This window comes from Octopus bimaculoides, chromosome 1 (assembly GCF_046866305.1).
Source record: "Octopus bimaculoides isolate indiv1 chromosome 1, ASM4686630v1, whole genome shotgun sequence".
NCBI classification, from domain to species: domain Eukaryota; kingdom Metazoa; phylum Mollusca; class Cephalopoda; order Octopoda; family Octopodidae; genus Octopus; species Octopus bimaculoides.
The window spans coordinates 115,479,802-115,505,157 of record NC_142928.1 but is presented as its reverse complement, the minus strand read 5'-3'; the positions used below and the strand labels follow the sequence as shown (position 1 = coordinate 115,505,157).

General features: G+C 37.7%; 1 protein-coding gene across 10 annotated transcripts in view; it reads right to left on the bottom strand.

Annotated features, from left to right (window-relative positions):
- LOC106874949 (chloride channel protein C) overlaps positions 1 to 25,356 on the bottom strand; it is a 197,272-nt gene that overhangs the window by 131,223 nt on the left and 40,693 nt on the right. For 9 of the 10 annotated variants that reach the window (XR_016242847.1, XM_089356299.1, XM_089356334.1 and 6 more), the window contains 3 exons: positions 18,361 to 18,490; positions 4,615 to 4,695; positions 627 to 802 (listed from right to left, as the gene is read on the bottom strand). Coding sequence is in view for 9 of the 10 variants with exons in the window: in XM_089356299.1 (XP_089212425.1) it covers positions 627 to 802; positions 4,615 to 4,695; positions 18,361 to 18,490 (387 nt within the window). In the remaining variant the exon portion in view is untranslated. Of the gene's footprint in view, positions 1 to 626; positions 803 to 4,614; positions 4,696 to 18,360; positions 18,491 to 20,808; positions 20,965 to 25,356 lie in introns of those variants that run through there. The other variant, XM_089356336.1, reaches the window with a different exon arrangement.

The window sequence follows — 25,356 nt, the reverse complement described above, 5'->3', positions numbered from 1 at the left end:
CTGCCATGAATTTGCCTTTTAGCAGTTGAAATATGTCACAAATATGTTTGAACTAACCTAAATTGTGCATGTACCTAAACACTGCTCGGTGCTAACGTTTCGTTATATATATAAAATGTGTGTTTGTGTGTGTGTGTGTGTGTGTGTGTGTGTGTGTGTGTGTGTGTGTGTGTGTGTGCGCGTGTGCGTGTGTGTGTGTGTGTGTGTGTGTGTGTGTGTGTGTATGCGTGTGTGTGTTTGGTGGTTGACATATTTAGAAGGAAATGAGCAGGCTATTCTGGAGTGATACAGTTCCGAAATGGGATAATTTGAGGTAGCTTACTGCTAAACCAAACTACAGATGATGTTTGATATATAATGAAAAATATCTGACGTTACGGTCAGCGCTAGAAGATACACGATAATTATGTCGAAAGCAATTTAGAAAGCAGTAGGAAACTTGTGTATCATATAATTAGGCAAAAATGTTTGTTAATATTTTTAATTTCAATGAATGATTATGTATTCGCTTATGACAATCTAAATGCATCTTTGGAATTGATTACCATGAAATGCAAGTGACTATTTTTACCAGTGGCTATGAAATGAGGTGGTTATCTTTATAAGAACAAATATCATCTACTCACCCCATGTGAATCATCGGAGCTTCTGGCCCTACTGGCATTCCACAGCCAATAGCACAAGCACAAGACAGGAATTTTACCAGCAGAGTTCCTATATTGAACGTTTCTGGTATAAAAGTCCCATTTAAATAAGCAGTCACTTCAGGTATTCCCGAACTTCCAGCAGACGGTTTCAAAAACTAAAATAAACATAAAGACTCACAATAGACTTTCTCCTGCCCGTATATGTTAAGATGGTATTATATAGATGTAAATTATTTAGAAAATATTTATGGAACAAGTTTCATACTTTTGAAAAAAAAAAAAAAGAAAGGAAAATGAAAATTTTACAAACTTAACTCTTTCAGCTTTCCAGTGACTGTCATGCAACAACAGCTCTTCTCCGAGTATAATTGTAAATCCCATCATGAGCCTGCTGCTTCCAGGCCAAAACATATTTTCCAATCCCTCATTCATAGTCCTCGAACAGATTTTGACAGATTTGTCTCACTTCCTACACATGATCTTTGGTTTTTACTTGAGAGAAGTTATCATTGGTTTCTTTATAGACATGTGTGGCACATAGATAGTCATTTTCAGCCATCTCATGGTGATAGTCACCCCTAAGCTACTAAGTTTCGATCTTTCTACGCTTCTTTTAATCGTGATGTGCTCATGTCATGATATTCTTACTGTGATACTAGGACATTTTTATAGCTTGTACTAGTCTTTTTTTACATATCTCGCGGATATAGATCACCGTTGGTAAATATATGTAGAATCTGGTGCTGATGAAAAGTATGGACCATATAATGTTTAGGCACAGGAAGACAGCTGCAGGTTTCTCGAGTGTCTTCTCTACATCGCTTTCCTAGTTCCAATATTTAGCAACGTGAGTGCATATACACTACATAACATATAGAAATGAGGTACTTAAGTTTTCAACAATGCAAGATACTAATATGACAATGAATGTATGAGTTTGCGCGATATCGAATCCATTTGGCCAAAATAAAGTATCTGGCTAAGGATAAAACGATTCAAAGCACAGAATTACATCTTTGAAAGTCTTAAGAGAGCATAAGTATGACTCACCCTACAGTAACATGTTATATCACGTGTCTCTACCGCCAACTCTATTAAGAATAGTTCAACAAATGATCACATAGTCACTGTAAACAACTCGTGGAAAATGTTTGAAGAATAGGTGCAGTATACTAGAAACAAGAGTTAAGAATGATACCGACAGTCGGCTGCAGGCAATGTCAACCATCATCATAAGCGATGCGTCAGATATAATCAACGACAATGAAGTGGGAAAAAGACAAGAATCCCCCCCCACCAAAAAAAGAATGAAAAAAGAAAAAAAACGCATGCCCAATACAATACAATTGCAGCAGGAGCGGTGAACACCCAGGAATCTGTACAAGGTTGTCGATGGAAAGGGTCCCCAACTAGCAGAGCTTCGAGACAGTTTGAAGGACAAACTCAGAACACTTCGCAGAGCAGAGTGGCACTTAAAACGAATAAACATAAGGATTAGGAAGTAGAGATTTTCAGTTTCCAAACCGTTAAGATTTTCTAAGAAGCTGTTTGATGAACAGTAAAGTAGGTATCTCAAGGGTTAAGTGGATATAATAAATGTCTTCACCACTTCTGGATGATCATACAAAAGAGTTGGAGTTTCTCAAAACGAAATTCTTATGAGCACAGGCCATATGGGGCTTGGCATGAATGAATCAAGTCGAAATTTCGGTATGTTACTAACGTTGTAGAGTTATACTCTGCTCACGGACCATGCAGAATACAGTGCAGCGTTATTCGTGGTTCATGCAGTAACTGTAGAAGTATCTAAAAGAGATCTGGCGCAGAGAGAGAGAGAGAGAGAGAGAGAGAGAGAGAGAGAGAGAGAGAGAGAGAGAGAGAGACAGAGAGAGAGAGAGAGAAGGAGATAAAGAAAGAGAGAGGGAGAGTCGCTAGCTAATGGAGAATGTTAGTGGTGTTTAGATTCAAGATCCACAAGGGCAACTCTAAAAAGATCGAACAGTTTTGAACCATCTCTCTACTTAACGGAGAAGAAAAGATATGTTTCAGTTACATTGTTCGACGGTTGAAAATTTATTTTTCTCTAAATAATGGCTACATTGATACATAAGTACAGAAATGCACGATCTCTGACACCTGGCTTCATAGAAAATGCAGTTGCCATGTATGCATTCTTAACAGATGCAAAGAAATATCACGAAGTTCTGGTGATTTTGTGGTTATCACTCACAAATGCCTATGAGTTAAGGCTGCATTATCTCAGTATATAAGTTACTATAACTGGTTGCATCATCTCAGATATTGTTATTGCTTTCACCATGAAGATAGTGGTCAAAGCAGCAGTGGTGGAGTGTCATGGATCTAAGACAAAGATTGGTGCGCAGAAGTCATTAATAAGAGATACTATCATGGAAACTTTAACTGCAGCCTGAAGGACAAAGATGACATCTGCAAAGATCGCAGTGGCTTTCAGGCCTCGATCACCAAGTTTGGTTGTCTGATCCATCTGATGGTGTACTGATAAAGTCTGAGTTTATGAGCATGCCATCCTGCTAAGGATATCTTGACTACTGGTACTATACGATATCAGTATATCAGCTGTGTAGCCCAGACAAACAAGATCGACGGTTATATGAGATGGTAGTTTAGTATATTAAGAAACCTAATCAAAGCCTAAACAATGGCACCCTTATTTCGATATGTACATCCAGACAGACAGCCAGTCAACCAACCAACCATACATACATAGAAATATACAGAGGGAGGGAGAGAGAGTGAGAGAGAGAGAAAGTGAGAGAAAAGCTTTTGAATTAAAGCTATAGGGGACCAAAAATCCAAAGAGAACTTAATACCCGGCATGCAGTTAACTGTAGAGACAACATGTACATTTTACAGATCGACTCTTAATGCAAAAACTTCTACTTTCTATAATTACAATTACTTTTCGGGAAATAGAGATTCTGAGTCGTTAACTACTTTCGAAAATTTCTTTGTGATTAAAAGTTTCAGAATAATCTGAATTTTGATAATTAACATTATTTCTTTACTGAATAGGACATAAAAAATTATAGAGTGAGTAGTCACACGTCGTCATTATATATAAGGTAAAAACATATATAATGTGGCTTGAATATTTAAATGTAAATACACACTTACAAGTAAATGGAAATTGTCTAACACAACCACTAGCAAATCTTCTATAGTTTTTAACAGCTGCGGTGTAGTAGTATTATAGTTAGATGCTACAAAGGTAAAAGTGATGTCTTAGATAGAAACAATTACAGAGGTATCAAACTGCTGGGCCAGGTCATCAAAATTACAAAGAGAGTTATAACTCAATTGATTAGGAATAGAATTAAACTAGATGAGATGCAATTTCGCTTTATTCTTGGATGTACCACAGATACTATCTTCATAGTCTTGCAACTTACTTGGTGACCCTGTCTGTGCTGGTGCCATTTAGAAAACATTCAGTCCACACTGTCAAGTGTTTGGCATTTTGGAATAGCATCCAGCTGTAAAAGACATGCGAGAACTGACCTGTTCTGTGCTGGTGCCACGTAAAAAGCTCTCAGTCCACTCTACGAGATGGTTGGTGTTAGGAAGGGCATCCAGCAATGAAAACCATGCCAAAACAGATCACATGCTTCTAATGTGTTATTGATAAAGTGATTTTTAATTTTGGTGTTTTATATGAGTGTGTGTGCGCGTATATACAAGAGTATGTTTGTATATACACAAATATTACGCGCGTGCACAGACACACACGCATTTACACGTGCAAGATCATGTGCGTTTGTATTTTTGAAGAGAGATTATAGTAGCTGTATTTGAAACCTTGCTACTTTCATTTATAGGTTAGGGATAAATTGACTTTGATAGAAACTGAATTCAGTGTTCCATTTTGTATGTTTCTAAAATCAATCAATCCGGTAGTCATGTAAATTTAGAAACAGCGTCTACTCACCACGACGGATGCCGAACTAATAAATACAAAAATCACTGCATAGCTGACGTTCCACAGCCACGCTAAGTCATATTCTTCCTTCTGTTATAAAAAAAAGAACAAATTCCATATAGCAAATTTATTTCCTTTTAACAATTAAACAAAGCATAATGATTTAGTTGGTGCGGGAATGAAAGATTGCATCACTTGTCACCTGAACTTTATGATAAATTCCCTATGCAAAACTTTCACGCAAATATATTCAGAAAATTATGCTGGGGATTTTGTTATGTAGCAAATAATCACATATACCTAGCAATCCCAATATTCTAGCCAGTAATGAAGTATAGAATATCGCAATATTCTTTTCTACTCTAGGCACAATGCCCGAAATTTTGAGGGAGGGGGGGCCAGTCGATAAGATCGACCCCAGTACGCAACTGGTTCTTAATTTATCGACTCCAAAAGGATGAAAGGTAAAGTCAACCTCGGCGGAGAATATCACAATATTTTAGCTGGTGATAATAATGACGGCGACAACAACGACGTGGAGAGAGATGATGATGATGATGATGATGATGATGATGATGATGATGATGATGATGATGATGATGATGGTGGTGGTGATAATGATAACTCAGGTACCTTCATTTGTTTAAATTGATTTTTAAAGGGATTGTTTCCATCGGGCAATTTTGAATTTGTTATTAATTTTACCCCACCAGACTGATAAGTGATTAGGTAACTAGCTGGTTATCTAATCACTAATCAGTCTGGTCGGAAGATAAGGCAGGTCGAGATAGGCTGACACTCGCAAATGCGGAGTCTTTCCTAGGTGAAGAGTATACACTGCAACATAGCCTAATAATTAGTGACTTCAGAAATAGGAGTAGAAAGACTCGGAGAAATAGACCATACTGGAAAAGAAGATTAGGGAAGCTCAAAGACCCAGCAAACCAACAAAATTTTAGAGGCACTCTACTGGAAGCCTCTTATTATAGAGAGGATGAGGAGGAGGTGGAGGAGAAGGTGGAGGAAGAGGAGGAGGATTGGACATATAGCTTAGAGAACAACTTGAAGTTCTTGTGAGATAATTTACTGGGGGTTGCTGACCAAACCTGTGGATGGTGTAAAGTCCCAGCTAGGCCAAGGGTGACATGGTGGTGGAAGGAGGTGGACAGTACCACAGGTTTACATAGCTAAAGGAATAGCAGAAGGTAAGAGATTTGCTAATGTTCTACAGCGTGAGGATCAGAGACGTGAGGTGTTCAAGTTTGCAAAGCAGTGTATCAGAAAGAATAGAGATGTGGTAGGTGAGAAATGTGTGTAAATGGATAATGGTATGCTTGTACTTAGTAACTCAGAGAAGAAAGATTCGTGAAGATGCCATTATGAAAGGTTAATAAATGTTGAGAATGATTGAGAGAAGGAGAGTTTTTCAAATATTGAACCAATTGAGGGACCAGCCAACAGAGTTGATAGCAGTATAATAGATAAGGCAACTAAAGATATGAAGGCTAAGAAAGCCCCAGAACAATCGGGTATCACTGCCGAATTGATAAAAAAATCTCTGGCAGTGTGGGATACAGCTTAGCCACTCGCCTGGTTAATTAGGTTATTCAGGAAGGGATTATCCTCAAAGATTAGTGTAGTAGTATTATAGTTAGTCGCTACAAAGGTAAAGGTGATGTCTTAGAAACAACTACAGAGGTATTAAACTGCTGGACCAGGTCATGAAAATTACAAAGAGAGTTATTGCTTAATTGATTAGGAATAGAATTAAACTAGATGAGATGCAGTTTTGTTTTAATCTTAGGAGATGTACCACAGGTGCCATCTTCTTAGTGAGACAGTTGCAAGAAAAGTATTTGGCCAAAAGTAAACTCATGTACTTAGCTTTCACCGACCTGGAGAAAGCTTTCGACAGGATTCTCCGCTCTCTTATCTGGTGGTTTATAAGGAAGCTAGGAGTAGAGGAGTGGCTTAGAGCCGTACAAGCCATGTACAGCGGTGTTGTCAGTAAGGTGAGAGTCGGCCTTGAACACAGTGATGAATTTAGCGTACAATTTGGAGTTCACCAGGGATCAGTTCTTAATCCACATTTATTCATCATAGTTCCCCAGGCCATAACAGAGGAATTCAAAGCTGGATGTCCATAGGAACTGCTATATGCTGATGACCTTGTTCTTATTGCAGAATCTGAATCAAAACTGGAGAAGTTCCAAGTATAGGAGCAAAACCTGGAATCAGAGGGCCTTGAGTTAACCTAGCAAAGACCAGAGTTGTTGCTAGCAAGGAACAGATAAGATTTTGTTTCCATCAGGTAAATGGCTATGCTCAATATGTGGGTAAGGAATGGGAAGAAATTTCATTCCCTGCACGCAGTGTAAGCTATGGACACGCACATAAAAGACGCAGTGGAATCACAGATAGATTAACAAATAAGGTAAGGTCGCTTTCGTGTGTGGCAGATGTGCAGGAACAATACGCACTAAGAATACAAGGGATTTGGACTCTATGATGCGTTCAGTAGATTCTCGTAAGGTAGTAGATAGTTTCTGCTACTTAGGTGATCAAATCAGTAACGGTGGTGAATGCTCTGAAAGTATTGTTTCTAGAGAGGAAGTTCAGAGAACTACTACCTCTGTTGGCAAAAGAAAGTCTCTCTCTCACTGTGAAAGGTAGATTGTATGATGTCTGTGTAGGAACGGCTGTACTCTATGATAGTAAGACATGGGCTCTGAATGCAGAGGACATGCGTAGACTGGAGAGGAATGAAGGTGTTATGCTCCGTTGGATTTGCAGCATCAGTGTGAATGCACGGAAAAGCGTAACTGTGTTGAGAGCAAAGTCGGGTATATGAGAAATTAAATGTGGCATGAAGGAGAGGAGAATGCGTTGGTTTGGACATGTGATGCGTATGAGTAAAGTCAGCCGTATACAGAAGTGCCAATCACTAAAAGTGGATGGTATCTGTAGGAGAGGGAAACCCAGAAAGACATGGAATGAAGTGGTGAGGAGCGATCTTAGGATGTTAGAGCTCACGGAGGAAATGACAATGAAGCGAGATGTCTGGCATTATGAGTGCTAGAAGCGTTGTGTCCTCGCCACATGTAACAATAGACTTTTCACACATCCCACCCCAAGAAACCAAACTACATCTCTTCTTCTAAACTGAATTTTTCTCTTCCTCACGTTTCCAATCTGACACTATGATTGTCTCCCACTTCCCTTCCATGCCCTCACTGCCTGGCTCACTCTATTGCTGCTATCTCCCGTAATCTTTATACCCAGGTTCTCATCAGTCACTACAACCCCCACTCCCTACTCGCGCCTATTTGACATTACCTGGTCGCATATTTTATGACCACGGTACCTTGAGGACATGCTCTGGCAATTGCCACCATTTATCTCTCTTCCTTACTCTACCATCCCATCTATGCTCTGATCCTTCTGACTTGTGAGTTACCCTGAAACTTTACCACCATCTCTCTCCTGCTCATTTTGCACTTTGGCTGTTTCTCACTCTCTTTCTCTTTCCCTTGCTCTTCCCTCTGACTGTGTCGCCATGGGCCTCCCCTACAGCAGCGCACCTGTTTCTACTCTCATTCTTGATCATTCTCTCTCTCTCTCTGTGCCCCTCTCTCTCTGTGCCCCTCTCTCTCTGTGCCCCTCTCTCTCTCTGCCCCTCTCTCTCTGTGCCCCTCTCTCTCTCTCTGCCCCTCTCTCTCTCTGCCCCTCTCTCTTTCTGCCCCTCTCTCTCTCTGCCCCTCTCTCTCTCTCTGCCCCCTCTCTCTCTTTGCCCCCCCCTCTCTCTCTCTGTCGCTCCCTCTCATTCGCTCTCCATCTCTCGCTTTTCCTTTTGGCTAGGTAACCAAGTATCTTCTTTACATTAGCACACTTGCTTCTGTCGTCTTTCTTGGATCTCGCTATCCCTTTTACCTTTTTTCCTTCCACCTCTCTCTCTTATATCTCTCTTCCTCTCCCTCTTTCCCTCCATTTCTCTCCCTCTCTCTCTCTCTTGTCTCACTCTCTTGTCTCACTCTCTCTCTTGTCTCACTCTCTCTCTCTTGTCTCACTCTCTCTCTTGTCTCACTCTCTCTCTTGTCTTACTCTCTCTCCTGTCTCACTCTCTTCTCACTCTCTCTTCTCTCTCATATCTCTCTCTCTCTCTCTCTCTCTGGCCAGGTAACCATGTACCTCTTCTATAGCAACACACATGTTTCTGCCTTTCTGTTGCTCTTTCACACTCTAACCTATCATCATCTAACACAAGATCACAACCCCTCTTCTATAGCAACGCACCTGCTTCTGCCACTTTGCCTCTCTGTCAATCTCTAACCATTCCTCATCTGATACGAATCCCCTCCTCCAATGCCCCTCCCCTCTCAAAATACCTTGCCTTGCTAGTTACTTGGTGACCTTGCCGGTGCTGGTGCCTCGTGAAAAGCATCCAGTCCATACTGTGAAGTGGCTGGCATTTAGAAGGGTATCCAGCTGTAAAAAATCATGCCAAAATCGATCTCGCTTGTGATGGTGCCACTTAAAAAGTACTCAATCCACTCTGTGGCGCTGTTGCGACTCCTGTCAAGCGCCCTACCCATGCCAGAATGGAAGACGGACGTTAAACAATGTTGATGATGATGATATATATATATATATATATATATATATATATATATATATATATATATATACATATATACATATATATATATATATATATATACCTATGATGATGATGATGATGAGAAGCGTGGTAAGAAGCTTGCTTCCCAACCATATTGTTCCTGGTGCAGCCTCGTGTGGCACCTTGGGCAAGTGTCTTTTACTATTCCTCGTGAGTGAATCTGGTGGACGGAAACTGAAAGAAGCCCGTTATGCGTGTGCGTGTGTCAGTGTTTGTCCCTCACCTACGCTTGACAACCAGTGTCGATTCATTCGACTAAGAAATCCTCGAAGGTGATGCCCCAGCATGGCTGCAGTCAAATGACTGAAACAATGAAATATTATATATATATATATATATATATATATATATATATATATATATATATATATATATATATATATATATATATAATTATAATCATCTAAGGTCCTTTATTTTTCTCCATGTTGCCATGAGTAGGACGGTTTGATAAGAACAGACGAGTCATGGGGGTTCGACCATGTTGTATATCTGCTTTGGCAAGGTTTCTACAGATGGATGTGTTTCCTAGCGACAACCACTCAACAGAGTATATATACTGTGTATCTATGTGTGTGAGCGTGAGTGTGTGTTCCTGTGTACGTCAGTGTGTGTATTTTGTTTGCACGTGCATCTGAGTGTGAGTGTGTATGTGTATGTGTATTTATATATAATCGCAAATATATAGCAAACTATTTCAAGTGTCGATAACATTACATACATACATACATATATATATATATATATATATATATATATATATATATATATATATATATATATATATATATATATATATATATATATATATATATATATATATATACATATATATATATATATATATATATATATATATATATATATATATATATATATATATATATATATATATATATATATACACACATATATATATGTATATATATATATATATATATATATATATATATATATATATATATATATATATATATATATATAGTGCCTTGCAAAATTCTACACCCCCCTTTGAAAATTTATATATTTTGTATAATTTAACAGGGAACAACACATTTTTTTCAATTCCAATATTTGTTAAATAATAAGCAGATCTATCACACTTTCCTTTGATATGTTACATTTTAAAAATTTCTCACTGATTCTTAAAATCATATAACCTAGAAAAATGCTTTTGCAAAAGTCTACACCCCCACCCGATATTATACTGTTGATGTATACAATCCAAACAATCAAAAGTGACATGTGAATTCTACCATAACAAACAAAGTTGGCCAGTCTATTATTATACTATATAAGGTGATTTAACTGGTTACAAAATCATTCACCACATGGTGTTTTGGTATGTTGGTCTTTGAACTCTGACTGTAAATACAAGGTATACAAATCGGGAAAGAAAATGGGCAAACATCTGTCTCAGGAACTTAAAAACATTATTATTCAAAATTACAATGAAAATAATGACTATAAAAAGATTGCAAAAACATTAGAATTGCTCCTAAGCACTGTTAAAACTGTAGTTTAGAAGTGGTTAGTGCACAAAACCACTGCTACCCTACCAAGATCTGGGAGACCGAGCAAACTTACTAGAAGAGCAAAGTCAAAACTGGTCCGGGAGGCAACCTCCAACCCTGGTGCAACACTGGAAGACTTGAAAGCTTCAGTTTCCAGTACTGGGACAGATGTCTATGCATCTACAATTTCCAGAGTACTTCAGCGGTCTGGCCTGCAAGGGAGGGTAGCTAGAGAAAAGCCCCTTCTGAAGTTTATACACAAGCAAGCTACGTTAAACTTTGCCAAAAGTCACATTAATGATTCCATGACCGTGTGGCGAAAGATTTTGTGGTGAGATGAGACCCAAAGTCGAGTTATTTGGAAAAAAATACGAAACGCTACGTTTGACGGAAACAAAGCACTGCTCACCAACCTCGTTACACCGTCCCCACTGTAAAGCATGGCGGTGGCTCGATCGTGTTTGGGGCTGTTTTTCAGCTGCAGGGCCTGGAGAGTTGGTAACCATCCAAGGTATCATGGACAGTGTCAAGTACAAGAAATATTGGAGGCAAACCTGCTGAAGTCTGCTAGAGATCTGCACTTGGGTCGCAATTTCAAGTTTCAACAAGATAACGACCCCAAGCATGTGTCAAAAAGCACTAAAGCTTGGTCTACTACCAACAAAATCAGTTTTGGAGTGGTTCAGCCAGTCTCCAGACCTCAATCCTATAGAAAAATTATGGCGAGATCTAGAGCTGGTTGTGCACCGACGTTCTCCATCCAATCTGACACAGCTCGAGAAGTTCTGCCATGAAAAATGGGCGAAAACTATCAGCAGACCACCGCAGCACGCTCGTGGAAGGCTACCCGAAGCGTCTGCAGGCTGTAATTGACGCTGCAGGATCATCCTATATTATATTAGGGGTAAAAATCCAAATTTACAGGTAAAAACTCAATCAAATTCAATTTATTAAAAATTAAAATTAAATTAAGTTTCACAGTACAAAAATAAATATATAGTTTTAGAGAAAAGAACCAAAGTTTATGAACTAATCCATGAAAATTTGTTATTTATTGTTGGTTGATATATACATTCTTTTATTATTATTATTATTATTATTATTATTATTATTATTATTATTATTATTATTATTATTATTATTATTTTATGTTTGACTTTTGTTTTGCATTTGTACAAGTTGGATCCAAGTCTCACCCAGAGACCTCAAGAGACAACAAGTTAGAAGTTCATGTAGGTGTTATGCCTAGGGTACCATATATTTGGATTTGTACAGTTTTGTTCAAGTGAATGTTTAAGAAACCATAAGAAAATTATGTTTGCTTTAAAATTTGAGATCACATAGACAGTATTTTACGTAGGATATGGGCAGTTCCCATGAGCACTATCTTTTGGACTTCAGCCATTTTGGGGTTTCCTGGTATCTGAGCTAGGTAGTAATCAGCCCGTTTCGCTGTCATTCCCAGGGCACCTATGACAATAGGTATTGTTTTCGTCTTCAGATTCCACATTTTGCTAATTTCTATTTCAAGATCTTTATATTTGCTCAGTTTTTGGTAGGTCTTGACAGATACGTTTATATCAATTGGGACAGTCATATCAATGAGGAGGCATGATTTTTGTCTGAAGTCTTTCAGTATGATGTCTGGCCTATTTGCGTCTATCTTTCTGTCAGTTTGAATGGTGAAGTTCCAGAGGAGTGCAATGTGATCATTTTCAAGTACTGGGGGTGGTTTGTGTTCCCACCAGTTTTTATCATGGGGCAAGTCCAGGTTTTTGCATATTACCCAGTGAATATATTGTGCAGCTCTATCATGCCTGTTGAGATACTCTGTAGGCGCAAGCAGACTGCACATGGAGACAACATGATCGATGGTCTCATTTTGTTGTTGGCATATACGACATAATGGGGAGCTGCCGTTCTTTAATATGTTGGCCTGGTAGTTCTTTGTAGGTAGGCATTGATCTTGGGCTGCTATGATAAACCCCTCTGTTTCTGATTTCAATCCAGAGGCCATTAACCATTGGTGGGTAAGGGCTTTGTCAATATCTGCATTATTCGCTCTCTTTGGGTATTTGCCATTGAGAGGTTTTCCATGCCATTTTTCAGTCATAATAGCTAAGGCAGCAATTTTAGCACGGGTTTTCAAGCGCTTAGCTTTTTCTGTAGGTGTTTCTAGTTCGTCTAATTCTTGAATTTGTTGCAATTGGAATTCACTTAGATATTCCTTTGCCTGTTTTGTTACTGAGTAAGATGCTTTCTTGCTTTCATATTTTAAGACAAGTTTTAGCATCCAGTCCTCAGAGTTTTTCATATAGGTGTCTAGGTCAATTGTGGCTACCTTCATTGATAATGCCAGCTGTAGTAGTCCTCGACCTCCCTCTTTTCTTGGCAGATAAAGACGTTCTATATCTGCCTTAGGGTGGTGCATTCTATGCATTGTCAACAGTTTTCGTATTTTTCTGTCAACATTACATATTTCAGTAATTGACCAGTTAACGATGTTGAAACTGTAAGTCACGACTGGTATGGCTAGAGCATTGATCGCTTCGATCCTGTTTCTCGCGTTCAGCTCTGTCTTCAGTATTGCTCTCACCCTGCGATAACATTCTCTTCTGATCCTTTCCCTCATCACTGAGTGCTTGATATTGTCCCCTTCAATTACCCCTAGGTATTTGTAGCTCTCCGCTGGTTCTAACTCTTTTATGACATTTTGCTGGTCAAGGTTCACATTAGATGTGTTTGTCATTTTTCCTTTGATAAAGATAGCTTTTGCACATTTATCAAGGCCAAATTGCATCCTGATGTCATCACTGAATTGTTTAACAATCGCTAGTAGGCCTTTGAGTTGTTGGTCATTTTTTGCAAAGAGCTTTAAATCATCCATGTAAATGAGATGATTTATATTTTTATCAAATATTTTATAACCATACTGTGCATCATTGAGCAATTTTGAGAGCGGTATTAGGGCTAGACAGAAGAGGAGTGGTGATAGTGAGTCACCCTGGAAAATGCCACATGAAATTCTTACATCTCCAGCATTTAGAGATTCATTGTCATTGTTCAACATCAGTGTGGTTCTCCATGATCTCATACTTACAGATAAGAAGTTTCGCAGAGTAGGAGCTATTTTATACATTTCCAGACATTTCCTAATCCAGCTATGTGGTAGGCTATCAAAGGCCTTTTTATAGTCTATCCAGGCTATTGACAAGTTTTTGTGTCGCTTGTGACAATCTTCTAAGATCATCTTATTGATGAGTAGCTGATCTTTACAACCATAAGATCCACGTTTACATCCCTTTTGCTCATTAGGGAATATGCTACTTTCTATTAAAAAACTATAGGTGTACTCGGTTAGGACAGATGTTAGCGTCTTATACATTGTTGTTAAGCAGGTTATGGGGCGATAATTTTTTGGTTCGTTTGTTTCCTCATTTTTTGGAAGCAGGAATGTTAAACCATTAACTAGCCAAGAGGGCATCAAACTAGGATTTTGCAAAACATCGTTGTAAAGTTTTGTTAGCAGTTCATGGCTTTCTGGGAAGGCATTCAACCAGAAGTTAGGAATTTTATCCTTTCCTGGAGACTTCCATTTGCTTGACCTCCTGAGAGCAGATCTTATATCTTCTACCCTGACCCCCTCCCACTTTTGCTCCTCTAAGGAGTCTAGGTCTGTAGCTATTCTATCAATCCAAGGGGCCTTTTCATTGTGTGTTTTATCTTCTGCCCAGATTTTATTCCAAAATTCTTGCACTTCTTCTTTTGATGGGACAGACTTTATTGTTACTGGTGTTTTCCCTATCTTCCTGTAGAAATTTTTGGGGTTATTTTTGAACATGTTATTATCTCGGAAGAATTTAACACGCTTTTCATACCTTGCTATGCGGGCAGCTTTAGCACATACCTTTTGCTTGATGGTTTCTATGGTGGCATCAATGTCAACTATGGTTTTCATGTTATATTTTTTCTTTAGTTTTTGGGTCTTTGTAGGTTTGATACTCTTGTCAAATTTAAGGTTTTTCAAACATTCTATGTCAGATCTAAGCAGCTTAATTTGGTGTTGAATGCGTTCTTGCCAAGAAGGCTTTTTGTGGGAGTGTTGTCTTTTTCTAATCTTTTCACCACATAGAATCGTTGAGATTCTTGCGGATGCATAGTACAGGTGGTTGAGATCTGTAATATCAACATCATTAGCTGAAATTATATCCTTAAGTGCAAGGCGGATTTTACCAATTATTTTCAGGTTTTGGTTAGAATTGCGAATTTTGGGGAGAGTGTCGCGTTCATTCATACTAGTTTCTTTAATTTTCAGCCATTCAATCATGATTTGATTTTTTAGATCATGTAGTTCTGTTGCGTCGATTTCTGTATGACTTCCTTCATCTATTTGATTTTCACCTGCCTTAGTGTTTATGGTTGGTTCAGAGAGTATTTTATTTTGCCTATCAGTTACCTTAACTCTTTCAATTATTACTGTATTTTCATCAGCCTTGGGCTGGTTTATAATTATTTCCTCTGTAGTATCTTCTTTAGCTGCAGTTTCATTCTTTTTATCCTTTACTGCTTGCTTAATTTGGTCAATCTCTATTTCAGTTAGTAATTTTTTTTTTATAATGTTTCTTCTGACGTTGGCAAGTTTATTACTGTCTATGTAGGGTCTTACTGCAAGGTGTTTCTGTCTCCAGTTTAAGTAGGTTTGTACAGTATTAGATTTATCTGTAGGGAAATATATGGCACGGTAGAAGGCTCTAAGAACTTCTTTATTATCTTCCCTAGACCATTTTTCATTCTTTATCTTTTGGTTATTTGATGACGAGCATGGATGGCCATCTGTTGGAATATTCCGGTTGTGGGGTACTTCCAGCTCCTGTGTGTCGGGAAGATTTGAACCAGTAGCAGATTTCTCGTCTCGGATCTGGTTCATTATCCGAGTAAGTGGTCCTTTATAATCCGGTCTATGACCATTGCGGTTTATATTTTGTTTTATTAACAGTGAGGCATAACAAGCTTCGACGTTGACGCTAGGGGACGGATCTGTCTGTTTAGGGTAAGTTTTTTGAGACAACACCGTCTCCGAGCTTTCGTGACGTAGCTTCTTAAGGCTAGCAGATCTATTTCGAGTGAGTGGCCCTTTGTGATTCGGTCGATAACCACTCTGGTTTGTGATCTGCCTTGTTATCATTGAGGCATGACGAGCTTTGGCGTTGACATTCGGGGACGGATTTGTCTGTTTAGGGTCAGTTTTTTGAGACAACACCGTCACCGAGTTCTCAGCATGTAAACATTGCTCGTAGCGTAGTTTTTTAAGGCTAGCAGATCGGTATTCATCTGTATTTTTTTTGTTGATAGATTTATCTCCAGGCATAGTGTATTTTTGTGTGTGTGTGGCGTTTTAAACTTATGAATGGTTCACTGTCTGTATTTGTTCACAAAATGAAAATAAACAAAGAAGAAAGAAAAAAAGTTTTGGTTTTGCTTCGTTTGTGATATGTGTTTTCGTATCCGTAAGTGTGTCCTGTGATTTTTACGTAGTTCTGTAAACATTAAGATGCATGTGTAGTTCTATGGGTATCAAAACGTATATATCATTGTGTACACGTTCAAGTGTATGCGTAATTATTCAATATATGTACTTACTATTTTGTTCCATTTCTTTTTTTTTATATAGTTTGTAAACTTTCCGGTGTTGGTTTTGCGTGTGTGATCGCACGTGTTTCATTGAGACATCGTGCATAGGAGGTCCTGTGCTTTGTATTGCAGTGAAATTTCATTTTTTAAGAATAAAAATATTCTTAAAAAAATTATCTTCGTTAAAAGACCGCTTCCTTCAAATCTTCCACCGGTTCTTTTGGCTAATTCCATCGATGTTATTGGATTAGATATGTTTTTGTATAGGGAGCCCGGTGTAGCACATCCATGTTGTTATTCAGCCCGGTGCTATTCTCCGTTATTCAGCCCGGTGCTATTATTATTATTATTATAATTATTATTATTGTTATTATTATTATTATTGTATTTTGACCTGAAGATCAGCTATATTTTTGAATAGAATTGATTTTCGATCGTTTTAATCGATTTGAATATTTTTTATTTTCTATTTGAAAATTTGGTTATGAAACACGTGTAGCCGTTTTATCATCTTTATCTTATGATATTTACTTTGTAGTATATTATACTTATTTATCGTGCTTTTATTAATTTTTCTATATGCGACTGTGGATTTTCATGGATTAGATCATGAACTTTGGTTCTTTTCTCTAAAACTATATATATATATATATATATATATATATATATATGTGTGTATATATATATATATATATATATATATATATATATATATATATATATATATATATATATATTATATATGTGTGTGTGTGTGATCTGTGTGTAATTACCAAAATAAATAACAGGGAGAATGTAATGATTTCCGAAAATATATCTGCCAAAGTACAGTGCATTGATTTTTATTTGTTAGAAAGTAGAGTGATGGAAGTTGTAAGTCAATCGTAATCGTGAGAGATCATGATGCCACTATAGTTAATCACAGAGATCAATGTCTACATTTTATTTTAATGCTTATTGTTTTTATCTTCGCTGCGAGAATTATGACGAATATAATCATATCATAAGATAAGTCAAGTGGACATAATTTATCGAACTTCTCACTTTTGTCGCAAAATCATCTTGAGATTAGAGAATTTTTTTAAATTTTGTGCTCAGAGAAAAATTTTGCCATAGTTTGTTACAATAAAAGCAGCCTAGCATTCAAAGACGGGATCATCATATTGCAGCATGTGAAACCACCTTTCTGCCAGTTCTTTGATCCCACACAGATACTAGTTCTTGTCCTTCGAGATGAGCTTCCTTGCTGAAGCTTCCACCTCCTTTTAGTTGATGAAGAGTGGCGAGTTCAGGAAGTGAGCTATAGTTCCAAGAGGAGAGCTTCTGTGAAGGAGTTCTTTGCCTCGAAGGACAAGAACTGGTGTCAGTGTGGGATCAAAGAACTGGCAGAACGGTGGCTTCAGATGGTGCAATACGATGGCCTCTACTTTGAATGCTCGGATGCTTTTGTTGCAGCTTGACGAATAAAGCAAGTAAGTTCCCAAAATAATGCAAAATCCTTGACTCAACACAGTAAACCTGATTTCTATGAAATACTGTATTAGTGTGTATTCCATTATAATGACATTTTTGTTATGTATTTTGTGAAGTACGGAAGGTTGAAGGACAACGTCAACACAAGTGGAACTCAGATCTTAGCAAAACTCTACACAATAATTGGTTTGAGTTCCACGAATTCATTAGAAACAATAAAATACATTTATTCTACTGTTCAGCAATTATTGCATTGCTACATTTAGGAAAGGGAAATAGTATCACCATAATAATACTGAATAAGAGACGCTAGGATTACTGTTTTGTTAAGATCAGTTCTAATATCTTCATAAAGGAAAATAATATTTAAAGCCTCCTCAAATAGAGAGGCTCATATATAATAAGTAGATTCAGTACCTTAATTAATTACAGTTTATAAGCCAGTCTAAGTGCACTTACCTCAAATAAACTCTTTAGCATATTTAGTCTGGTATTAAAAATCAGAGTTATACACTGGTGCAGGAGAAATCCAATGATTCCGACAGTCATTCCAATTAAGCCCATTACGATCCAGCGCAATGTGTTAAATCTATTAATAACAAAAATTACAATAACAGTACTACAGCTGAAATTATTACGACTACTAAGATTGGATAATAATAATCACATTTGTTAGGAATTTTTGCACAATTATAGCAGTTGTGAGGAAGGGGAAGTCGATTACATCAGTTCCAGTGCTCGACTAGAACCCGAGAAAGACAGAAAACTCAGAATGTAAAGCCGTGAGTTTTTTGTCAAGCATGCCAAAGATTCTGTCAGCCCGCCACCTTAATAATGATCCTTTCTACTATAGATACAAGGCTCCAACATTTGGTGAAGGCAATAGTCGATTACATGAATTCAAATGCTCAACTGGTACTTATGTCATGAAATCCAAAAGGCAAAGTCGACTTCGGCGAAATTTGAACTTAGAACATTAAGACGGACAAAATGTTGCAAAGCATTTTGTCTGGACTGCTAACTGTTCTGCTATCTTGCCGCCTGACCATGTCCTTGGTAACAGCATATATGATCATGACAGTGGCCACAGAATGCAACAACAACAATAGAAGCAACAACAGCAGTAACAATAACAACAACAACAGCAGTGTGTGCACATCACGAGAAACATGTAAGCAAGAATAATAAATAATAATGGGGATGATGAGAATTTCTTTAATGCCGATAATAATAATAATAATAATAATAATAATAATAATAATAACAATTATTATTATTATTATTATTATTATAAAGACACTCTTTAGCCTGGTAAGGCAGATTAATATAGATATGGAATCTCACTAAAAATACTCGTAGGAAGGAAAACTCCAGAAATCACTCTCAAGGAATCATGAAACAACAATAATGAAATAGTTAACGGCGTGAAGGAAGCTGGAACCAATTACGGCGAAGGTCTCACGCCCGGCATGTTTGGAATGCTCCATAACAGAGGAAGGGATTGGTTACGGAGGATCTTTACTAAGCAACAGATCACATACAAAACATGCGTGCTGCTAGACACATGTGGACGAGTACGCTATACTCATTGAATGTCATGAAAGAGCAAAACTGGAAGGCAGTAGTGGAATAGGATGACGGACATAATTTCGATGTCAGAAAATAAATTAATGAATCAAGTGAGCGTGATTAGGTGGAAGAATTAGTTAACTGAAGTAGAAATATTTCAGATTACTGAACGTTTAAGGGAAGCTGCAGGTGAGCAACAAAGGCTGATCAGAGTAGAAACTGAAGTTAAAGAAACTGAAGTTAAAGGCAGAGAGTAACATAGACAACAGGAACACGGAAATTATGATAGGACTATTAAGGCTGCTGAAGAGAACTGTAAGAAATTGAACTCTGTTACTTCTGAGGTTGATTATAGAAGAGAACAGGGACAATTATAGATTATTCGCTTGAATCACAGTGACGGCTTATGGAATAAATGAATGCTCCTGAAGAAAATATCCCGATAAATATGTGAAGGGCTCATAGGAGTATGATATATGTAATTGCCAGAAAGATAAATGCTGTTATATCACATATCCAGACAGAGGACATACCGCAACAAGGACGACGGTGGAGGCGGTGGCGGCGACGGTGGCGGCAACGGTGGTGGCAGCGGCAGCGACGGCGACGACGACAACGACAATGATGACGACGGTGACGGTGACGACGACCATGACGACGGCGATTACAAACCGCTTACAAACAGCATACCGCGTTCATGGATCCTGAAATCGCCGGACATCTCCAAAATTTCTTCTGTAATCACAAATTTTCTGAAGCAAAATATGTTATTGTGGAACACGATTCTCCAATTATATCACTCTAATGGAGAACTAGCTTCAAACAATATTAGCATCAACAGTGGAATTTTCCAAGGTGATTGACTTTCACCTCTAAAATTTTTTCTTAGCTTTAATACCTCTTAGATGTGAATTTAACAGAACAGGGCATGGTCATAAGATTGACAACAAAATATATAAGCCTTAAAACTTTACGTCACAAAAAATGATGAGTTTGAAGGCCATCGGGATGGAATTTGGCCTTGATAATTGTGCCAAGGCTACTTTCGAGAAAGGGAAACTGATAACACCAAATTCAGTCAGTCGTGTTAAGTATTGAAACAGATATAAAAGAACTTGAGCAAGAACAAACCTATAAATACCTAGGTATAAAAGAAGGCTCTGACATACAGCAAAAGATTAGGAAGGAATGTTATGGAACATGAGTTCTGAAAACTGAGCTAAATGCACACAACAAGGTATTCGCACATAAATTCCTTAGTAGTTCCAGTTGTTACTTAAAACTTCAATGTGTTGAACTGGAATATTTGTAAAAGAAAATTGACGGAAAAATTCATACGTTGCTGATTTGTAATAAGATACACGCCAAAAGACAGACGTGGATCTGACTTTACTTTCCCAGAGCTCCAGGATCGAGAAGCTTAATCTACAATTGGTCTAGTCACATATCTTGAAACACCTAAGACTGGATGCTGAAACTCGTTGAAAAGCACGGGAGGCTTAAGAAGCTTCATTCTATCTTGGAAGAGAGGAAGTAATTTTCTGTTGATTTCATGTTGAACTTCCTGAAGGAAATGTGGCAGTTGTTGCTGCAAATAAAGTAACATTAATGGCAATGACAGTAAAATTAATTGGCTGGTAGGTGGGAGCAGAAATCTCTGCATGGCAAATATCTGGCCTGTTGCAAACATGCATATGTTGACCAGAAGCATACTCATCAGAGGCTACGAAGCATGGGCTCAAAGTAAAGAGAAAAGGTTTCATGCTAGCTGCTCAATATCAAAACTTCTTGACCCGGAACTAACAATAGAATAGATCTAGAGTGCCGGTTCTGCAATGAGGAAATTGAAACAGTGGACCACCTAATCTCTGAATGTAAAATTTAAGCACTAGTAAAGTGTAAATCAAAACATAACACTGTCTGATATACCAGCATCATAAAATCAAAATTGTTGACAAGTAGTATAAGCATGAGTTTGAGACTGTAAATGAGGAAGAAAATGTAACGAGTCTTTGGGACTTTCCGGCACGTTCAGACAGTACCATCAACGCGAACACACCAGTTATTGTTGCAAAAGACCAAAATAATGTCTGTTTATTGATTGGCAGGAGTATCCAATGTGGTCATTATATTTTGGCAAAAGAATTTGACAAGCTCAGCAAATACAAAAATTTTGCTTATTGAAGAAATCAAGTATTGAGAAAAGCATTGTCGCTATGTGAACGACTTCCTCGGTGTAAATGATATTTTTTGCATAACTTTATTTGATTTTGTAAATGAACAATCTGGGGTGTTTATTTTCATGGCCTACCAACGTATACAATGCGTTTCTCTACCCTATGTGTCATGAAAACACTCGGGAAGAAATGGAACCAAAATTGTTGGAGGCCAATACTCTGCAAGGCTTAACAGAGAAGAAGTGAAAGCCAACAATGGATAAAATGCGCTGGACTAAAAGCTGAAAAGGAAGGACTGCTTCTCGCTGCACATTACAAACAAGTATAAAAGCAAAATAATGAAAACAGTACAATGAGACAGTTGACCACATTATCTCTGGCTGTCCAGTCTTGCCAAATTTCAATATATATACAGACATGACCGAGTAAGTAGTTATATCAATTGGACAATATGCCAACACTTCAACGTAAAAACTGGTTATAGATGGTATAAACATGTGCCAAACAAGATACAAAACAACGTCCAAGGCCACAATCATCCAACAAAGAAATCAAAACGGCAAAGAAATAAAAGCTAATCACCCAGACATAATCAAGGATTGAGAAGAAAAAAAACACCTGCTTACATAACCACTTCTGACCAAAATATTGTTCAAACATAAGTGGAGAAGTCAAACTACAACGACCTTGAAACTGAAATATTCAAGATTTGGTTCATGAAGGGGAAAACAATACCAGTAATAATTGGGGCAATGATCATGACGAAAAACATGTGCAAAAACGTAGAAGCTATACCGGGACCCTCAACACTACACACAATCCCCAAAATAGCCCTACTAAGAAAAACCCACATCCTACGCAAGGAACTATCGAATCATTAATAAAACCTAAACAAAACAATCCCCATGGACAAGACACACTCTATATAGCAAATATCCAATGAAATAAACTACCAGCTGCAGACTAGTTACACACGCATTACACACTCAACACACAATACAAGAATTAATAGAACAAATGACTGCACCACACTACATGAAAAACAAAATTGATGCAATAAAATACCAGGAAGAGTTTGAACACCTCCAACAACAAAAAATAACACAATGTTGCACACACCCCAGTAACACGGAAGTGTAGCAGGTGATGCAGTAGAAATTTGCCTCAAACTACCAAATATTTGAATAATAATAATAATAATAATAATAATAATAATAATAATAATAATAATAATAATGGGATGCTGCAAGGGCTCATGCGGCTGTAAAGATCAATTATTGATCAATAAAGCCATAACTGAAGACAGCCTCAGAAAGAAGAAAGGCCTCAGTATGGCCTTGGTGGACTACCAAAAGGCTTTCGACAGTGTTCCCCACACGTGGATTCTGGAAACACTAGCCGTAAACAAGGTGGTACCAATTATTATAAAATACATAGGGCACTCTATGAACAAATGGCAGACAGTGCTACAGCTCCAAACAAAAGAGGGACTTGTGAAAACGAAAGCCATCCCCATTAGAAGAGGAATATTCCAGGGAGACACGCTCTCTCCACTCCTGTTCCGCCTGGCTCTCACACCTTTAACTGAATTGCTAAATAGAACTGGATGCGGTTACAAATGCTACGGAAAACAGTCAGCCACCTTCTATATATGGATGACCTAAAATTATATGCTAAAACGACAAAGAGCTAGAAACACTACTACAGACAGTACACGGCTTTACCAAGGAAATAGATATGAAATTCGGATTAGAAAAATGTGCCAAAGCAACCCTGAAAAGAGGAAAATTAGTTAAAAGTAGCAATATAACACTAGATAAAGCCAATGAAATAAGAGAACTAGACGAAAGCCAACCATACAAGTATTTAGGAGTCAATGAACTAGATAGGATACAACATACACAAATGAAAGAAAAAATAAAGAAAGAGTACTATAGACGAGTTAGATCAATACTAAAAACAGAGCTCAATGCTAAAAACAAGATAATGGGTATCAACACTTTAGCTGTCCCAGTTATAAGCTACAGCTACAACATCCTTAACTGGACACTAAACGAACTATGTAAAATAGACAGGAAAACAAGAAAAATAATGACAGGATATAGGATGCACCACCCAAAATCTGACATAGAAAGGCTATATATACAACGCACAGAAGGTGGGAGGGGTCTTATACAGCTAGAAAACTATTATAAAATAACCACCATAGGACTGCAAAAATACCTACTCCAGAAGCAAGGAAAACTAATACAAATAGCCACAAAACACGAGCAAAACAAAAAACTGTTTTCAGTATTTAAGGAAGCTGACAAATACAAACAAGAAATTAATCTACCTAACAAATACGAAGAAGAAGAAGAAGAAACAACAAAAGCTATAAAACAAATGAAATCCAACTAAAACTAGAACAGCAACGGACCATGATAAAACGATGGCAAGAAAAGCCCCTACATGGTAAATACTGGGCTAAACTAAATGCAAAAGGAATAGACAGAGAAAAATCCCAGCAATGGTTGAGAAGCTCAGGATTCAAAGCAGAGACTGAAGGATTTTTAATTGCTGCACAAGACCAAAGCCTCTCCACCAGAAATTACCAAAAACACATAATGAAAAGAAACATAACAAGTAACTGTAGAATATGTGGAGATGGACAAGAAACAATAAATCATATTATCTCTGGCTGCCCAGTCCTGGCTAAGAAGGAATATATTCACAGACATGACAAAACTGGGACCGATATACACTGGAAGCTATGCCAACACTATTGAATAACAACAGAAAAAAGATGGTATAAACACACTCCAGAAAAGGTCACAGAAAACGAGAAAGCAACCATACTCTGGGATATGCCAATACACACAGATAGAAAAATTAAGGAAAATAGACCAGAAATAGTTGTCAAAGATCATGAAAATAAAAAATGCTTTCTAATTGATGTATCAATACCAGCAGATGACAACGTTTCTCTAAAAGAAATGGAAACACTTTCAAAATACAAAGACCTGGAAATAGAGATAACTCGAATGTGGAATCTAAAAACAGAAACAAGGCGTCATCTTGGGGTTAGTAACGTCTTGGGGTGGCGACAAACATTATTTCGTTTTATTCTTTTGTTTAGACGTTTTAATTCCACTTTATATTTATTGTATTATCCTGTATTGTCCCCACGTTTTTATGTGAACCTTTAATGGCGAATAAAGAAAACATTATTATTATTATTATTATTATTATTATGGTTCAGTAGTTTTATTTTTATAACGTGCTTTCACTTCACTACCGAGCGCAGCTCTGTGCGCCTTGGGTATGTGCTGTGGATTGCTGTGGTGCTCTTATGTTTACTGTATTGAAAGTGTTTTGCGTAAAATGTGTGCAGTACCCAGTAGTGCAATTTTCTGTATGTTATATATATTTGTAAGTCCTGGTGTTTTTGTTATGTATTTGTCTGAATATTTTTTTATTATACCTAAGGCGATGGACGCAGCCAATAGCTGGATCTGTACTATACGCGACAGCAGGCATTCGACATAAACACAAAGGACAGCAATGCGCGAGCACTGGATGAGAGCATACAGAAGAGTCTCGTCACTCTGCGCGCATTTCGGGCAAGCCCGGCTAACGGCACTTTCGTGTCTGTAGAGTTTATTTCGAACCGGCAATACGCTGCCAGTAGCATAGTCAGGCCAAGGATTTCTGGAAATTATTCATAAGC